This window comes from Capra hircus, chromosome 2 (assembly GCF_001704415.2).
Source record: "Capra hircus breed San Clemente chromosome 2, ASM170441v1, whole genome shotgun sequence".
Taxonomy (NCBI): Eukaryota; Metazoa; Chordata; class Mammalia; order Artiodactyla; family Bovidae; genus Capra; species Capra hircus.
Window position 1 is genome coordinate 117,973,422 of NC_030809.1, and position 19,163 is coordinate 117,992,584.

At 43.8% G+C, this 19,163-nt stretch overlaps 1 protein-coding gene across 1 annotated transcript in view; it reads right to left on the bottom strand.

The window, feature by feature from the left end:
• Positions 1-19,163, bottom strand: part of TTN (titin) — a 274,875-nt gene that overhangs the window by 2,171 nt on the left and 253,541 nt on the right. The window contains exons 320-341 of the mRNA XM_018065217.1: positions 18,752-19,054; positions 18,349-18,654; positions 17,966-18,256; positions 17,574-17,870; positions 17,128-17,433; positions 15,549-15,854; positions 15,181-15,462; positions 14,402-14,995; positions 13,991-14,278; positions 13,586-13,885; positions 12,801-13,103; positions 11,931-12,233; positions 11,245-11,829; positions 10,813-11,118; positions 10,425-10,724; positions 9,219-9,794; positions 8,802-9,107; positions 7,837-8,430; positions 2,085-7,714; positions 1,790-1,946; positions 363-1,054; positions 117-270 (exon numbers count right to left, since the gene is read on the bottom strand). Coding sequence (XP_017920706.1) covers positions 117-270; positions 363-1,054; positions 1,790-1,946; positions 2,085-7,714; positions 7,837-8,430; positions 8,802-9,107; positions 9,219-9,794; positions 10,425-10,724; positions 10,813-11,118; positions 11,245-11,829; positions 11,931-12,233; positions 12,801-13,103; positions 13,586-13,885; positions 13,991-14,278; positions 14,402-14,995; positions 15,181-15,462; positions 15,549-15,854; positions 17,128-17,433; positions 17,574-17,870; positions 17,966-18,256; positions 18,349-18,654; positions 18,752-19,054 — 13,179 coding nt within the window. The remainder of the gene's footprint in view (positions 1-116; positions 271-362; positions 1,055-1,789; positions 1,947-2,084; positions 7,715-7,836; positions 8,431-8,801; positions 9,108-9,218; positions 9,795-10,424; positions 10,725-10,812; positions 11,119-11,244; positions 11,830-11,930; positions 12,234-12,800; positions 13,104-13,585; positions 13,886-13,990; positions 14,279-14,401; positions 14,996-15,180; positions 15,463-15,548; positions 15,855-17,127; positions 17,434-17,573; positions 17,871-17,965; positions 18,257-18,348; positions 18,655-18,751; positions 19,055-19,163) is intronic.

A 19,163-nucleotide genomic window follows, 5' to 3' on the forward strand; every position in this document is an offset into this window, starting at 1 on the left:
ACACATGGTATTCAAAGAGGCTCCTGAGAGTTTGCTGTGCTCAGAAAGACAAAAGCAAAAAACAGAACCATACAATGGCCTTAAGCAAGTAACGAAAGTGGTAAAGATATACTTACGAAGGACTGTTAAGGAAGCAGTAGCTGAACACTGGCCACGGAAATTTTTGGCCTTAATTGTATACTTCCCACTGTCACTTACTGATGCATTTCGGATTTCAAGAGAATATACATTTCTGGAGCGACTTACACTGATATTTGAAGAAATAGAAATCTAAAAAGAAGAGGAAAAAAAAGTGTTTCTTTGAGCTCTTCAGGAGTAAAGTATTGAAAGTTCTCTTCAGTAACATTCATAATTAAACTTACTGGCAGGTTGTTTTTAAACCATTCGATTTCAGGCGATGGCTCACCACTGATTTCACAAGAAAAGAGAACGTTTTGTCCTTCATTAACATTTTGAGATCTGGGCTGTGAGATGAAGGCTGGAGCATCTGAGAGTTCTTTGCTTAGGGTCAGATCATACTGACACTTAATGATGCCTTGGCTCGTTTTGCCGATACAGGTGAGGATCCCTTCATCTTTGTGACCAGCCTGCTTGATGGTCAGGGTATGGTCGCTGCCTGAGATGCCATACCTATACTCATCAGAATTGCTGAGCTCCACCCCGTTCAGTACCCATTTCACATCAGTGGCACCAGCGATGTTGGCTTTCAGAGTCACTTTCTGACCATCAGTTATACTCATCTGAGTAGAAAATGCTTTGATCTCAGCATGAGTTCGGATGTCTTCTGATGCCTGTGATGTTTTAGTGATTTCCTCATGGACAACAGATTTTTCCAGGGAGGTGGCTTCTGATTTCTTGACTTTTTCAGAAATCAGAAGTGTGGAAGCTTCCTCCTTGAGAGCTAGCTTTTCATGAGATTTTACCTCTGACGTCTTGATTTCTTCAGAAACGAGGGCTTTCTTGGAAATTTCCTCTTGGATAGATGCCTTCTTCTGGGACGTAATTTCGGAGGTCTTTTGTGCAGATACTTTCTGTATCTCAGTGTCTTTTACAACTGAAAAAGAAAGCTCAGTAAAGCAAATTGAATGGAAAAGAGGTCCTACCCTTTTGTCTTGTGGATTCTGCAAGTAATATACAAAGAAAAAACACTGACTTACGCATGCAGTGTAGGTTAATACGTGATACTTTCTCAGCCCCGATCTTGGAAAGTTGTCATGTGTGACTTTCAAGACCAGTGTAATGATTATTTAAACTAAACTAAATTGAAGAATGAATTCTGTGGCTTAAGGGGAAAAAAGTTTTGAATAGTTCAAGGATCTGGGAGATGGATGGATTTAGGAGATTTTGATTAATTAAAACAATTCAATTATGTTTTAGAAGATTCAGATGAAGGCAAACTCATTTTAATTGGGAAAACTGATACAGCTTTGGACTGTATCATTAACTTTCGACTGCTTTGGAAAATTAGCAAGAGCGAAGTTTTAGGGAAGAAGTACCATTTGGTATATTCACCTGACTATTCATTCTTAAACATTACAGGGAGCAGGCATCTTACATAATATCTGGGACTCTTATATAACACTACATACAATTATGCACTTAATAAATATAAATTATATTCTAACTTCAAATATGTGTATTTATACATTTGTGTACAAATGGTATTCTGTAACTTGGTAAAACAGTTTTTATTTTGATACTTTTTGTGTGTGTGTAAGCAAGCATGTTTAGAAATGTCTCCTTAATATAGTTTTCTGAAAATTGTTGGTAAGAATAAAAGCCAACTTACCTTTTATTGTTAATTTGCAGCTAGAGGACACAGATCCAGCTGAGTTTGTTATTGTACAAGTGTAAAGTCCACTGTCAGAAGTATCAGTCTTATGAATTTCTAGGAAGAATGCTCCTTTGTCTTCAGAGAGTTTGTATTTACCTCCTTGTGTTATAGCCTGTGAAATGCAAGTGATTTGAATTTTAAAAAGTGAGTTACTCTTAAACCTTCTTTGGGAGTTGGGAAAAAGGGAAAAGGGTTAGTTTTCTTTCTTTTTTTTTTTTTTAGAAAATAAGGTCATTTAAGAACCAGTTACCTTTCCATCCTTTGTCCAAATGACAGTTGGCTGGGGTTCTCCAGTAACTTTAACTGCAAATTTAGCAACACCGTCTGAAGAAACAGTGGTATCCTGCAGACCAGTAACAATTACTGGTTTTGTGGAAATTGGTGCAGGAGCTTTGGGTTCAGTTTTCTTGGTTTCTGTTGACTCAGCAGTTTTCTGAGCTGCTTTCTTGGTTTCTGATATGCTTGACACCTGCTCATGGATACTCTTAAAGGCTTGTCCCACAAATTGGAAGTTAGTTTTGGAAGTTCCACCTTCACCAGAAACCTCACAAACGTATTCTCCACGATCGGATTCGGTGAGGTTGAGGATTTTGAGCTCATAGGTACCATCTGCAGAATAGTGAAACTGGAAATGCCCGTTTTCCTTCAGTCTCCTGCCGTCTTTGTACCAGGTGACCTCTTTTGCACATAATGCACTACTTTCAACCACACAGGTCAGCTTCGCTATGTCTTTAGAAGCTTCTGCTTTCAAGGACTGAATTATCTTAGGTGGGGCAGCAACTGGCAACTGCTGAACCTTTTCTGTTGGTGTGGGTTTTGTCTCTGTGGGTGGCACAGCTTTAGGGTGAGGAGTCACCGGTTCTGGGGATTTCACTCTTTTTGGAGACTTGGCTCCTTCTGGGGATTTTACCCGAGGCTCCGGGGACTTGACTCTCGGTGGTGCTGTCACAGCCTTTTCAGTAACCCTGGCCTTCTGAATGGTCAGAGTAAACTGCGCCTCTTGCCTCCCTTCGCTGTTCTCAACCACCACGCTGTAGCTGCCCTCATCTGAAGCCTGGACTGAAGAGATCTCAAAAGTTGACTTGTACTTCGAGGTGGTCACTTGGCGGCGGGCAGAAGTGCTTATGACTTGTCCCCCACGCAGCCATGTCACAGTTGGTACCGGCTCACCATCTGTATCGCAAGAGAACCTTGCAGACTCACCTTCGTAGACGGTTATGGACCTTGGCTTTGTGAGAATTCTTGCTGCCAAAGTCGTCTTGATCTTTCTGTGTGTGGACTTTTCTTCCAGCGACTTTTCTTCGATTGCAGCACTTTTCATTTCTGCGGACGCATGGTGTTCATAGGAGGAGAGACTTTCCCGGGTCTCCGTCATCAGTGATTTCATTTCCCTGACGGAAGAGGAAGCTTCCATTTCAGATGTTTTCTTAAAGGACGAAACTGCATATGCCTCTGTTCTTGTCAGCTCAGGGAAGACAGATCGGGGAACCTGTTCATCTTTGCGCTGGGAAGCATAGGTAGTGTAATCCCCTCCTGTGACGTCCAAGGTCGCATAGTCAGAAGCCTCACCTTTGTAGTTGGTGCACACAACACGGTATGTTCCACTGTCATCAATGTGACAGTCCAGAATTTCTAGGGTCAGGACCCCACTGGTGTTGGTGTAATGAATCTTACTGCTCTCTTGGAGTTCTACACCATTGTGGTACCATTTGACCTCTGCAGTTGGTTTTGACTGAACGTTTAAGATAAAACGTGTATTTTGGCCGCAGGGAACCCGGTGGGAACGCATCCTCAGTGTGATTCGAGGCGCGTGGTCCAGTGTAAAAGGCTGCTGAGTCAAAACCTCATACTGCCTTTCCGATGTCTTCTGAGTCTTTAGAGCGGCTTTCATGGACTCATACCTGGAAAAGATATCAAATCGTGCCGACCTCTCAAATCTTGACAGTGATCGCTCACTAGACACAGGGCTGGGGGAACGTGGACGAGTCCTCTCTGGGGTAGGAGACCTTCTTTCTACATCTTCTTCATCTTCTTCATCTTCATATTCCTCAGCTGGCCGTGGCCGCGGCCGGATCAGCTCGGATACGGGCCTCATCAGCTCGATGTAGGTGGGAGACAATGAGCGCCGGCGTCTCAGCAGCCTGGACACCGAGGAGGACGTCTCTCTCTGCGCGTGTTTGGAGATCTCATATTCTTCCTCGATTTCCGTTATTTCAGTCACTTCTCTCTGGTGTCTTGATTTCTTTCTAGACTTCGCTTCCTTCGCCAGGTGGTCCAGCTCGCTCTTGTATTCTGAGAGGCGCTGGGTGGTGGTGACGGGCCGCAGCAGCTCGTGGTCCTCTCTCTCGGCCATGATCCTCTGCCGCTGATGGGCCTGCCTGTGCGAGGCGCGGGCATGCCGCTCCCGCAGCTCTGCGTAGCTTGTGCTGGTCTCTTCCCTGGTTGGGATGTGATAGGTTGAGTATCTGAAGTCTCTTCTTGCTTCCTCCACCTTGACGTGAGCTTGTGGGGAAGAATAACGCAGACTTGAAAGCTCAAAACGAGGAGGGCTCCGGCTCGGGGGTGAGGCTGAAAAACCCAGTTCCAGCTCTTCTTCAAGACGCAGCCTCTCTTCCTCTGTTCTCTTCATCGCCAGGTAGTCGTCAATGGGCAGGAGTAATTCTTCGTCGGAGATGTCACCAAGAGAACGTCTCCTGGGTCTGTAATAATAGTAGTAATCGGGAGAAGGTGTACGCCGGCGGGCTGGTCTCACCATTTCAAGGTCATCTTGGGGCAGTTTGGGAATCCGCCACCTAGGTCTGTATTGATCGGTGATGCGTGGGAGAGGCATCACATAGAACTGCTCCCATCTTGAAAGGCGGATGCGCTTGGGCCTCTTCTGTACAACTCTGTCAATCTTCCCAGGCATTTCAAATTGATCCCGTATCTTCTTATACCACTTCATGTCAGACATGGGCACGAACTGCTTAATGTGTTGGTCTTCTTCTATGGTGGTCTGTTTGTACTTGCGCGGCTCTGGGACTTCGTAAGGCATGCGGAGCTTCCGCTCCTCCTTCTTTTCTTCCGTCTCAAGGCGGTATTCCCCTTTCACGGTCTTGGTGCTGACAGCTGGTTTGTAGAGGATGGCAGCTTCTCTCAGCGCCTCCTGGGCGACCTGCGTCAGCGGCACAGCCTCAGTGCCAGAAAGAATTTCAGCCATTCTCAGGGTCTTGTCAATCTGCCTCTGCACGTGTCGTTCGTGCTCCTCTTTTGTCTTGAATTCCTGTTTGACATACCTTAGGCGTTCCACTTGTAGGTGGGCCTGGCAGCTGGTGGATCCAGCTGTATTTGTGGCTGTGACCCTGTAATAACCAGTGTCTTCCGGCAAAGTATCCCTGATGTGAAGAGCGTAATAATCCAAGCCTTCATGGATAATTTCAATGTTAGGCCCAAGCGAGAGTGGCCGACCATCTTTCTCCCATTTTAACGTTGGTGGGGGGATGCCAGACACTCTGATCTCAAAGCAGACACTTTGGCCTTCTTGGCATTCTGCGTTTGCCAGTAGCCGTTTGAACATGGGTCTGAGGGTCGTATCTGATGGAGGTGGGTGTGGAGTTACAGTCAGCTTTGCTTTGCAGCTGTCCTCACCGTATTTGTTCCTTGCCACAACGGTATATTCGGCGTCATCATCCATAGTTACGCTGTTGATTGTTAATTGGTAAAGACCTTTGTCCGACTCAAATATGTACTTCCTGTCATCATCACCTGGTTTGATTTTCTGACCTGATTTGTACCATGTTACTCGAGGCTCTGGGTGGACAGTTATGGTTACACCAAACCGGACATTTTCACCCACATAAGCTGTCTTGTTATAGAGAGGTAGGGTGAATTCAGGTGGTCTTTCCAGGAGTCTCATGGTATCTGTTCTGCGCTTAAGTTTCTTCACAGTTCTACGGCAATAATAGTCGTAAACTTCTCTCACACCTTTAACAAAGAGCTCTGCATAAGAACTGTCTTCACCATAGTCATTGACTACTTTGCATCTGTAGGTACCATCATCAAATTTGGTGATGTCTTTGACATACATGGTGGCCACTCCATCTTCATATGTGATTTCATATTTCTCACTGTTCTCTAGCTGTCTGACACCGAAGTACCAAGTCACCTGGGTTGACTGATCGTAATTTTCAATTCTGCATACATATTTGACATAGCCTCCTTCTTCTCCAACTGCATGCATTATCTGCCCAGAAACGGGGCCGATTTCAATGGATGCCACTTTAACTTTAGCAATGCTCACTCCCTTCTGAGATCGAATTGCACCACCACAGGAGATCCGGGCTGCAGACACAACCATGTTGAGGTCTTTCTTGACTAGGGTGTGGTAGTAGCGTCGGTGTTTCAATGTCCTGATCACTTTACTACTGACTCTTTCTGTCTTCTGCTTCAGCCATGGATGCTGAAGGGCCTCAGATGCTGTCATGCGAGATTTTCTCTCTTTCACTAATAACCGGTCAACAAAGTCCATGGCTTCGAGGCTGATCTCTTGGAATGCTTCTTCATCAAAGGTGTATTCAGCATTCATGATGTTCTCAATGACCTGCTGGTTAGTTTCGGCCAGGAATGGATTGATGCCACTCAACAGCACGTACACCAGTGTTCCAAGAGACCACATGTCCGTGGCTGTGCTGACAACATCATGCTGGTGGACCTCAGGAGCATAGTATTCAGGGGCAGTGAACTGAAGCCTAAAGTTGTCCCCTGGCTTCAGCTGACGGGCTTGACCAAATTCTATGATTTTAATGGTGGAGCTCCTTCTTGTTTGGTAAATGATGTTGTCTGGTCTAATGTCAAAGTGTCCAATATTATGGCTGTGTAAGAACTCAAGTGCTTCACACACCTGGCGAACATAGCTTACGATTTCTCTCTCATTAAGTTCAAAAGCACTTGTGTTAATGCGCTCAAATATGTCAAGTCCTGATAGGAACTCAAAGATCATAACTAATTCTTCCATGCTTTCAAATGATTCATGGAGGTATAACATGTTTCGGTGCCTAGCTATATTTAGAATGGAAATTTCTTTCTTTACCAAAACTTGATCAGTCCCTTTGACTTTCACAAATTTGGCCATGTACGTCTTCTTTGAGGATGTTTCAACACAACGGTGGACAATTCCAAACTGACCACGCCCAAGATCTTCAGCAATCATATATTTCTCATAAAGCTCCTTGGTTGAAGAGTGGGATGCTTTGGTCATAGAAACTTCCCTGGTTTCATCTACCTCTTCATCATAGTTCATAGCCCTGGTCTTGTCTTCTTTGGTTACCGTTGGTTCTGAAGGCTCAGAAGGTTTGCTTAGGCCAAATTTATTCTCTGCTATTATACGGAACTGGTAACTTGTTTTTCCAAATAAGTTGACCACGGTATAACGTGTTTCTCGGGCCTGTCCTACCCGGATCCATCTTTCTGCGGTGGTTGCACACTTTTCAACAATGTAGTTGGTGACTTTGCTGCCACCATCAGAAGCTGGCTCGGTCCATGTTAAGTTCACAGAATCTCGTGACACGTCACTAACTTTGACTCCTCTGGGGGGGTCGGGAACATCAGCCACATCCAGTTCAACTGTCTTCTGGTCAATTCCAAATCTGTTTTTAGCACAGACCACATAGAAACCAGCATCTTTTCTCTCCACTCCATTGGGGAAAACAAGTGATGTGAACGACCTTGTGACAATAACTTGGTAGTGGCCATTGTTGTCAATGAGATCTTGTCCTTTCTGCCAGGTGATCACTGGATCTGGTTTGCCACTGAATGGGATCTTGATGCTGATTACCTCACCTCGGAGAGCATGGACTGCTCCCATGCCTTCAAGATTTTTAGGCAAGTGTATCTTGGCTGGAACTGTATCAGAACAAAAGAAGAAAGAATATAATTTAACAACACCCAAAACTATATAAGAGTGCCCCACCCTATTAATAATATGTAACCTTGCACCAAAATGATGTCTACTGATGTGTTTTTACCTTCTACGTCCAAGGAGGCAGTGCCAGACACAGACCCTCCTTGGTTGGTAGCTCTGACTTGGTAAACGGTGGCGTCATCATCTGTGACGCTTGCAATGATGAGCTGGTGGTAGCCACCCTTAAACTCTTGAATCCTGTACTTTAATCCATCTGCGATGATTTCTTTGCCTTGTCTGTACCATTTCACAATTGGTTTCGGATGACCAGTCACTTTGCAGACCAAAGTAGCATTGCTCTGATATCTGACATTTAGATTTCTCAGTTCCTCTTTAAAGTGTGGTGCCTGAATTGGGACATCAGATTTGGGAGTGACAGGTTCTGATATTTCACTCCATTCGCTCTCCCCACCTAGGTTTTCACATTTCACACGGAACTCATATTCAAGACCTTCAATAAGGTTTTGTACTGAAAAGACGGTTTCGCGAATTTCATCTGTCGTCACAGCAATCCACTTGTTCTGCTTCTTCTCACGCTTCTCAAGGTAGTAATTTCTAATCTTTGCACCTCCATCGCTGGCAGGTGGCTTCCAGGCCACAACACAAGAGTCTTTTGTGACAGCAGTAACAGTTGGTTTGCCAGGGGCACCTGGCTTTTCTGTTTAAAACAAAGAAAAAGCATTTGACTTGTCAGGTGAAACAGACAACTTTACGAAGAGCTTATTAAAAAAAAAAAATTTAAATGTTACGAACCCAAAGTTCTACTAATGATAGCTAATCCAGAAAAATGAAATTGGTTACTTCATGCTAAGAAACTTATCAAAATAGAAAGTTCCTTTTTAAAGAAGAAGGGGAGAGGGTATATATGTGCCCTTTTAGATCAGCAAAATTCAAGTGACATAAAAGACACTTTACTTTAGCTGAATCTTTGCTGTCTCCTTTCAAAAGTCATTTCTGTTGGAAAAAAAAAAGTTTTACATACAGATGGGATTTTGCTATAGGAAGACTGTCTGTAGAGGTTGTACTCACCAAATGGACTCTTAATGATCACAACTGAGGAGACTTCTAGAGGTTCACTGATGCCAAACATGTTCTGAGCCGAAACCCGGAAGTAATACCCAGCATTTTCTGTGAGGTTCACAATTCTACAGGTTGTCACTGAGATGGCTGAAGACACCAATTGCCATTCAGCCCCTTCCTTGGCCTCACATTTCTCCACCACATAATTGGTGATCCAAGAGCCTCCGTCATCTGCAGGTGGTTTCCAGCTGATCACCACAGAGTTCTTCAATAGAGCTTCAATCACAATTGGTCCTGTAGGTTTGTCTGGTTTATCTGTTGGGGGAAAATACAATTGTATTGGTCTCTATAGTGTGCCTCCCAAGACCTTTCTTTCTTTTTTTTTTTTTTAAAGAAGAAAAACCACTGAAAAGGAAAACAAAATACCTTGTATTTCCACATCGAGCATGGCATCGACCGTTCCAAGGACATTGCTGAGCTGAACTTTGTATTTCCCAGCATGAGTCTTCCGCTGGACGTTCTTCATGACAAGATGAGTATAGTGCTCTGTGTTTTCTATAGTAATGTTTTCTGAGTTTTGCAAAAGTTTCTGGCCATGGAACCAAGTGATGGCAGGTACTGGCCGGCCAATGTACATGACATGAAGTCGAAGCGTCGAACCCACAGCACCATAATACTTCTCTTTCAGCGGGTAACCAGGATGGAACTGTGGTGTTGCTTGCAGGAGAAGCTTACTGCTGGATTCTACTTCTCCAACCTCGTTGGTAGCTACGCAGGTATAAACACCTTCATCTTCCTGTTCCTCCGTCATTACTGTTAGAGTATGTGTGCGTCCATCTGAAGACATTTTGTACTTGCGGCTTTGTACGAGCTCCTTACCAAATCGGAACCACTTAATGTCAGGCAGAGGCCTTCCGACAATCTGGCATGAGAGTTGAGCAGCTTCGCCCAGTTTGGTGGTAACATCCTTCATTTCTTTGCGTACTCCTGGGGCTTCTCCAGCTAAAGGGTATGAAAATGCATACTATTAGTGCATTATTGTCACTACTGGATCTGTAATCCACTGTCCTTGTGTATCAGGAATGAATTCATCGTACTGATTGATACTGTTATTAGACACCATGATTTACATGAGTCTAATTCTTAAGTCTTCACAGTGATTGGAGGATCATCTGGAAAGTAGAGATTCAATGAGGATATCATATTATTATGTAGAGTGACTTTTTTATGATTGGGAGGCATTAACTATGTATGGGGTTTGGGGGAAATGTGAGTTCTTTATAAACCCTTGTATCTTTGCCCTTAACTTAGGTTCAGTGAAGGGGGTACACTTGTTGACACTTTGTCTTATTAGGAGTATTAAAATCCATTGTATTCATGAGAGAAATTGCTCTAGGCATGTGCTCAGTTCAGTGCATCTAACGGTTTACTGCTGAGGCTTTGTGCTTGGAATGACTCCCTCTAGAATGTATCAACTGTTCCCTTTGTGCACATATGCCAAACTGAGCTCTTTCTTTCCAAACACTTGCTCTCTAATAAAGCTTTCTGGAGACCTACCTAGTATAGAGGAAGAATTAACCTTTACATGTTGCTTAGTTTGTAAATGAAAGCAGAGAACTAACGGCTACTTACACGTTAGTTTGGTCTTTACAGACATAGCGGTTCTTCGAGGTCTGCTCAGCCCTGTCTCGTTCTCAGCGAAAACCCTGAATTCATACTCTGTAGCTTCCAGCAAACCTCCTATTGTGAACTGCCTGTCCTTGATGCGGTCCTTACTGCTCTTCTTCCAGGCACTGTCTCCAGATTGTCTGTATTCAACCCAGTATCCAAGGATTTCTTTGCCACCATCACATTCGGGTTTCTCCCACTGCAGAGTGACGCTGTCTTTGGATATTGAAAGAATCTCGAGTTCTCCAGGTTGGCTTGGCTTATCTGAAATATTTGAAAACAGTTGTAACGGAAAGAGAGCAAAGATGGCTTGACGCTCTGATTCTAGCCCCTTCAGAAATTCTTTCCTTACCAAATGGATCTTTGCAAACAACTGGTTCAGAGGCAGGGCTGGTCTCGCTTAGGCCAACGTCGTTCTGCGCAATGATGCGGAACTGATACTCAGCATCAGGAACGAGCCCGGTGACGGTGTACATTGTGGTGGTGATCTGAGTCTTGTTGTGTCTGACCCACTTGTCAGTTGAGGTCTCCCTGCGTTCAATGTAATAGCCCGTGACCCGAGAACCACCATCATCTTTAGGCCGGGACCAGGACAAGCTGACGGAACTCTTGGTCACATCGAGTATTTCTGGAGGATTGCTTGGAGGCTCGGGAGGGTCTAAGAATGTAAGTGGAAAACACACATTAGGGTACAGTTCCAACTCTTGTAAGCTGGTGATTTTCATTTTGAAACAAAAGAGTACTGAGAGGAAGTTTACAGTGTTATGGTTGGAAGAGCACTTACTCAGTGGTGTTTTTGGTATGACGGGTTCCTCCGATTTCAAGGGTTTGCTTATACCAAACTGGTTTTCTGCCGAAACACGGAAATGGTATTCCACATTTTCTTTGAGGCCTTTTACCACCAGAGATGTACCTCGGACTCTGGAGTCAATGGTGTACCAGGCGGATTTAGGCACTTCGCGTCTCTCCAGGATGTACCCCAAGATGTCAGCACCACCGTCATCGGCAGGGGGTCTCCAGCTGACCCTTACAGAGCGAGCTTGTATGTCATCATATTCAAGTGGCCCTTCTGGAGTGTTGGGATTTCCTATCACCCTGACCTTGATGTAGACAGCCTTCTTGCCACATTTGTTTTCCAGAACCAGGTCATAAGTGCCAGAGTCATCCCTGTCTGCTTCTTTGATTACAAGCTCAGTGTGAGTTTCAGAGGTTGCAATCATGGCACGCTTACTAACGTCTTGGCCTTCCTTGGTCCATTTACATATTGGGAATGGTTTTCCTTTGATTGGTATGGTAAGTCTGATGACTCCACCTTGTCTTACTAAGATACCTTCCTGGTATCTTTCATCAAGTTCACAGTCAGGATATTCTGGGGAGAAAGGTAAGGTTACGATTAGCATTTTGGGACACAGGCATAGGAAATAAGTCTAAAGGCAAATATAGCACAAAGTAAGTGATCCCATCTCTTACCAAGCATTTCTGTGACTTTGACTGTTCCTGGTACCTCAGCAGGCTCCCCAGGTCCACCAGCGTTACAGGCTAGGACACGGAATCTGTATTCGGCACCCTGAGGTAGGTGTGTGAGAGTATACTCCCGAATTTTGGTTGGGGTGGTGTTGCATTTGGTCCATTCATGTTGATCGACTTTTTGCATTTCGATCAAGTAGCCTGTGACTTTAGATCCTCCTTCATCTTCTGGTACGCTCCAGGCCAGGGAGACTGATGTCCTTGTTGTGTCAGTAACTCTTGGGTTTTGTGGCTTTCCTGGAGGAGCTGGAAAATAAGAACAACAACATACTTGTTAAAGGTTTCTGCGAAGCTGAAAATCAGATGCTAAAAACCTAATGATTTCAGTGAATTGTGGAGACATGGAATATAACATTAGGCTATTTTTCATTTTGTAAATATTTAATTCATTTTATCAGTTAAAACTACTTAAAACTCTTGCTTTTTCCTTTGTCTTATATATGCTTTGTTTATGATCACTTATACTATCATCCATTTAATATCAGTCTTTAAACTGCTTTGAGAAATACTAACTTGCTTAAAAATTTTAACTGTGATATCATGAGGTCTATTTTAAAGAGGGAGAAGTAGATTCAAGAGAAGAATATAAGAAGTTACTTCTCCAACGCTGCTAAGGGTTGGGAGTGGGGAGAGGATTGACGACAAAGGACACAAATGAACTTTTTGGACTGATGGAAATATTCTATAATTTGATTGTGGTGGTGGTTATACAACCATACATTTCCCCAAACTCACAGAATTCTACATTTCAGGAAGGTGAACATTACTATATTAAATTATATCTCAATGAACTTTTATACAGAAGGTATTTACCAATTGGATCCATGGCAACGGTGGGTTTGGAAGGACGGCTTGGTTTTCCAGTTCCTCTCACGTTAATGGCTGTGACGCGGTGTTCATATTCTAAGCCTTCAATAAGGCCAGTGGAACGGTATCGTGTCATTGTCACTGGTACTTTATTTACACGGACCCACCGATCTGCTCTCACTTCTTTGCGTTCCACGATGTATCCAGTCACTTGGGAGCCACCGTCATCTTCTGGTGGGTACCAAGTAAGTGTCATGCCCTCACGGGAAACATCAAATATCTGTAATGTTTCTGGAGGTCCAGGAATGTCTGCAGCAAGACGGAGGTAAACACACCATGGCACCATGAATAAATTAAGGACTCATACATTGTGTGTCTCGGATATACCATTTTAAGAAGGTATGTAAGACTCTTATGACTATTTTTCTAGTGTTTTCATTTTTGTACCTTTCTTGCTGTTCCTCATTTTCTTCAATTTCATAAACATTTATTAAACGTGTATTCTGTATTTTTTCCTCACTGTAACAGCCAGTCTTCCCTCCCTCCTTCCTCTCCTTCTACCCATCCTTTCCTAACTCCTTCCTCTCTTTCTTTCATAAAAACAAAACAAAATAAAACAAAAACCTTAACCATGTTGAAAACCCCTCCAAGAAAAGGAGGTATAGAAACCTTAGAATGACCCTGGGATTAATTTTGGACCTCTTTTCACTTACATAAGGGCATATTAAAAACAAATTCCTTCTTGTTAACATTTAGAGGTGAGGAGAATGGTAGAAGGGCCCAGGACTTACTGATGCTGCTGCGACATTCTATGACTTCAGACTGCAAGTAGGAGCCAATCCCAAAGCGGTTGGTCGCAGCCACCCGGAACACATACTCATTTCCTTCGATGAGTCTGGTAAACTTGAATGTTGATCTGGTCACTGACTCAGACACAGGCAGCCATCCAGGGCGGTGGGCATCACGTTGTTCTACTACATAGCCACTCAGCGGAGCGCCACCGTCCAGTTCGGGTGGTTCCCAGGAAATGGTCACTGAAGTAGCGTCAATTTCATCAACCTTGATAGGCCCAGATGGTGGACCGGGCTTGTCTACAAAAGAAAAGGAAATTCCAGATATTTATTAATTTTCACTTCAAATCAAAATTGGGTGACTGAGCATCAACAATTTGCTTGTGCCTTTTCCCATGCCCCTACCGAGAATGATGACTTTAATGGTCTCTGACGTAGTTCCAGTTACATTCTTCAGTTCAAGTACGTAGTCTCCAGTATCTTTGATAGTGGTTTCCCGGATGGTTAATTTAGCTACCTTAGTATGAGTTTCAACTGTGACACGCTCTGATTCTCTTAGTTTAGAACCAGCGAAGAACCAGGAAGCAGTAGGAGGTGGGCGACCAGCGATTGGTATTACCAGCTCTACCGGTTTGCCAGCTGGGACATGGATGGTCTTTTGAGGCATTGTAGAAAGATCAATTGTTGGCAACACTATGAGAAAGAAAGTAGGTATTTATTCTTAAGTATAATTTCTAATCACAGGATGTCATGAATTCTGAATGTTTCCTTCATTTTGCTTTACTATTATTGTTATCTTGGTGTTTTGGTACATACCTCTGAGGTCTTTTACAGTCACGGCTGTGACGATCTCTCTTGGTTCTGACACACCTTTCTCGTTTTGTGCCCTTACTCTAAATAAGTACTGTTCACCTTCATTTAAGGAAATAACAGTGTGCTCTAGGACTGTGGGTTTTAAGGTGACAACCTTCATCCATCTCTCAGTGCCAGCTTTGCAGGCCTCAAGAACGTAGCCAGTGAGTCGGCTCCCACCGTCATAGAGTGGTTTCTCCCAGGCAAGGGTAACAGTGGATTTGGTGACATCGACCACTTCTAGCTTCGTAGGCACCAAAGGCACTTCTGAGACCAGAACTGCATCAGATGTTTCACAAGGCTCTCCAATGCCATAAATATTTTCTGGCAACACCCTGAAATAGTACATGCTTCCTTCTATAAGTCCAGAAATCCTGTAGAGTGTCTTGCTGCATTTGGTAGTTACTGTTTTGAATGCTCTCATGGCAGCTTCACGCTTTTCAATAATATAATTGTTGACAGGTGCTCCACCATCAATTGTGGGAACTTCCCAAGTGATGGTCACAGAATCTCTTGATACTTCCTTAACTCTCACTGAAGGACAGGGGCCAGGAGTATCTAAAAAAACAGAGAGAATGAAGGATCCATACTTCTCATTTGACAGATTAGTTGATAGATTCTGCGGGGAAGGGGTTAGGAAAATATACTTAACATAGTTCCTTCTAGAGAGGTGATCAATCAGAGGTCAAGGTGTTTGTTTCTAAAGAATCTACTCATTGCATAGTATTAAGACCAATACTTACCGTATACTTTAACGAGGACGGTTGCTGATTTCTTGCCAGATTGGTTTTCGGCTTCAATGGTGTATTTTCCAGCATCGTACCGGTTAACTTTGTCCACGATAAGCAGAGAATAACTCTCAGTGTTGTCAATGATCGCCCGACTTGCAAGGTCAATGCCCTTTTTGGTCCATGTGATGACGGGTGGTGGTCTTCCAGATACAGACACCATCAGCCGTAGTGAGGCCCCAGCTCTGATGGTCACGGTCTTCTTTAAGTCATCTGCAAGCTCCAGATCTGGTATTTCTGGAAAGTAAATGTCAAAGCTTAATTAATTTATGAACAAGTGTGATAAGAAAAATAATTCACCTAAAACCTTGAATTATAAATACCCAGTCTTTCCACAGGCTCAATTTCTGCAGTTGACTCGCTGTATTCGCTCATGCCCTTCACGTTCACAGCAGCAACTCTGAAGGAGTATTTCTGGCCCATTTTAAGGTCTGTCACAGTGAATTCATTGTTTCTTATTGTGGCTTTGGTATGCACTCGGTACCACTGATCAGTGTCCTTCTCTTGCATTTCAAGAACGTATCCTATGATGTCAGTGCCACCATCATACATGGGCTTGGTCCAGGCTAAACTGATGCTGTGCTTGGTGGTATCTACAACGCGTGGAGCAGAAGGTGGTCCAGGGGTATCTGTGGAAAGAAGGATATTATACACATAAGGAAGCTCTGAGATTTGTATTTTTGATTTGTAAGATTCACACAGGCATTGATTGCTGTTCTTTGTCTACACTCACTGAGATGCTCCTTGTAACCAAGGTCTTCTGATATTACAAGATGGCACTGTGTGTTCTGGAGTTACTATTTTTATTATTTTAAGAGTTAAAAACTTCTTTAGAAAGGCAGATGTTTCTCCCTGGCCACCTTGGCTAGATACACTGTGTCCTACTAAGTTCATTGCTTACAGTACTCATTCTCAGGGACTTTTTTTTTCTCTTTTTGGCTGTGCCCAGTGGCATATAGGCAGAGAAGGCAATGGCAAGCCACTCCAGTACTCTTGCCTAGAAAACCCCATGGATGGAGGAGCCTGGTGGGCTGCAGTCCATGGGGTCACTACGAGTTGGACGCCACTGAGCGACTTCACTTTCACGCATTGGAGAAGGAAATGGCAACCCACTCCAGTGCTCTTGCCTGGAGAATCCCAGGGACGGGGGAGCCTGGTGGGCTGCCGTCTATGGGGTTGCACAGAATTGGACATGACTGAAGCGACTTAGCAGCAGCAGCAGTGGCATATAGGAACTTAGTGAACCTGTGCCCCTGCAGTGGAAGCACAGAATTTCAACTTCTGGACCACTGGGGAAGTCCCAGGACCTTTCTTTGGGAGCTCAGCTTTCAACAAGGTCAATATTGTTGTCACCTCTACATTTCTAGTAAGTACAGGAATAAATATCTTCTACTTCCCCTGAGTCAATCCCAGTGATTTATTCCTTTTAGTTCTTAGGCTTAAACTTTTTGTATAAGGATTTGCCAACTTATTTTTGAGGCTCTTGTGACAATTATTTTGTTAGGTACTTATTAAGATAGTAGAAACTTTCTGTTCTGCTAAGCCTCTTAAAGGAGACATTGTCCTTTTTTTTCTCTTCAGTAGTTATTATCATTATAACAAAATTACCTCCATCCTTAGGAAGATTTGCAAGAGACATCCCTTTCATATTGGTAGTAGGAAAAAAAATTTTTTTTCACAGATTAGAAGATAACTGCAACGATTTCCAGCAACTTAACTAACTTATCAACAGAAGTATTTGTTGAAATATATTCTGTCTTAGGCTGTAAAGTCCTTCTAACAAGCATATGCCTTTCTAGGCCAGTCATAGATTCTACGAGTTCTTGGAAACTGCATATTGGACAATTCTTTGTAATATGATTTTGATGGGCATTAGGAGTATGAATGAGTCTTGGAACTCACATGATGGTTCTCTGCAGGAGATAAAGTTGGAAGCTTCGCTGGGTTCGCTGTTACCAGCAGCGTTTACTGCAGTCACCCGGAACTGGTAATCACAACCTTCCATTAGGCCAGTCACCTTCAGCCTGGTATCGTACACCACGTGGTCTTTGTTCACACGCGTCCAGCGCAGGCTCTTCTTCTCACGTTTGTCTACCAAGTAGTTGCTGATCTCATTGCCACCATCAGATTCAGGTTTCGTCCACTGAATGATGATATGCTCTTTGCCAGCCCCAACTTCTTCAGGTATGCCAGGTTGTGATGGAATAGCTGTTTATATTTTTATGAGAATAAAAGGTCGATCAGAATTGCACAAAATCACTATTTCTATGACTGTCTGCCCCCTGCCCACCCCATCCCCTGATCCCATGACACTTCCACTGGTGAGTTGTTTAAGTGTTAATACTCACTGAAGGAGTTTCTGGCAACAATGGGCTCTGATTCAACAGGTACACCAGGGCCATATTTGTTTACTGCCCGCACTCGGAATATGTATTCGTTGTTCTTGATGAGTCTGGTAACCACATGGGATAGGGTGGGGCATTCGGCTTCCACAATCACCCAGTGGAGCCTGCTTGTCTCGCGTCTTTCCACGATGTAGTGAGTGATTTCTGCTCCTCCATCTTCCTGAGGAAGGCTCCAAGCTAAAGTGCACTTCTCCTCAGTTACTCTGCTGACGGTGAGCTTTCCACACGGGCCCGGGGAATCTAAAACAGATGTAGGAATGAGCAATGAGGAAGGTCCTTCTTTCTGCACACATTTGAGAAAGCTATGGAAATAAAAAATCATTTGACGCTCTTACCGAGAACTTTGACCAGGACAGACACAGCCTTCGTCCCACTGGCATTCTTCACTGTTAAAGTGTACTTTCCACTATCACTTCTGTCACAGAACTTGATCACAGCAGTTGCGCGTTTGCCAGTGTACTGCAGAGAGATTTTCTCACACATATCTAGTTCTTTGTCCCCTTTGGTCCAGATAATCTTGGGTTCAGGTTTGCCACCAACTGCAGCATCAAGAACAAGATCCGAGCCTGCTCTGATGGTGACCAGATCACCCTGTAATCTGGCATCCAGTTCAGCTCTGGGTGGAGCTGTCATAGACAAAATGTGAATGAATATATGATAGTCTGTTGTCACAGAAACTGTGATAATTTAAAAGGAGAACATGGATTATTATTTTTACCGTATTCATCTCGGCAAGTGACGGGGCCTGTGGATTCTGATCCTTTGCTAATTACGCCTGCTGCATTCTTGGCCAACACACGGAATTCGTAAGTGTCTCCTTCACTGAGAGCGGTAACGGTGAAGAAGTTGTCAGATACAATGGTGTAGTTGCACTTGAGCCAGCGACCGTCTCCAACTTCACTGACTGGCTTACGCTCTATGATGTAGCCCACGACCTTGCTGCCGCCATCATACACCGGGGCAGACCAGATCAGTGACACTGTCGATCGGGTGACATCCGTTACCTCTGGTCTTCCTGGTGCATCTGGAAGGGAGACAAAAGTGAGGTTAAATACAACTCTGAATTCTGCTAGTACTGATGATGATGATAAACAAATGTACCCTTAAATTCTGATACCTACCCACTGGGTTTTGAGCCATCACAGGTCTTGAAGCTTCGCTGGCTTTGCTAACGCCTGCGGCATTGAGTGCATATGTTCTGAACTGATACTCCAGTCCTTCTACCAAACCGGTCACTTTGTAGTTGCACTCTAAGCATGGTACTTTGTTTTCTTTCACCCAAAGAATGGTGTTACGTTCTTTCTTTTCAACCCAGTAGCCGATGACTTTACTGCCACCGTCATGGTAGGGTTCTTCCCAGCGAATAGACATGGCATTGGCAGACACATAGTAGACCTCAGGTCTGGTAGGTGCACTTGGTGGGACTAAATATAAACAAAGGTATGAAAATATAAATAGAGTTTCAAAATATAAATACAGAATATAAATAACATTCAGGGGAAATATTTAATAACAGAGACTTGGTAATATGAT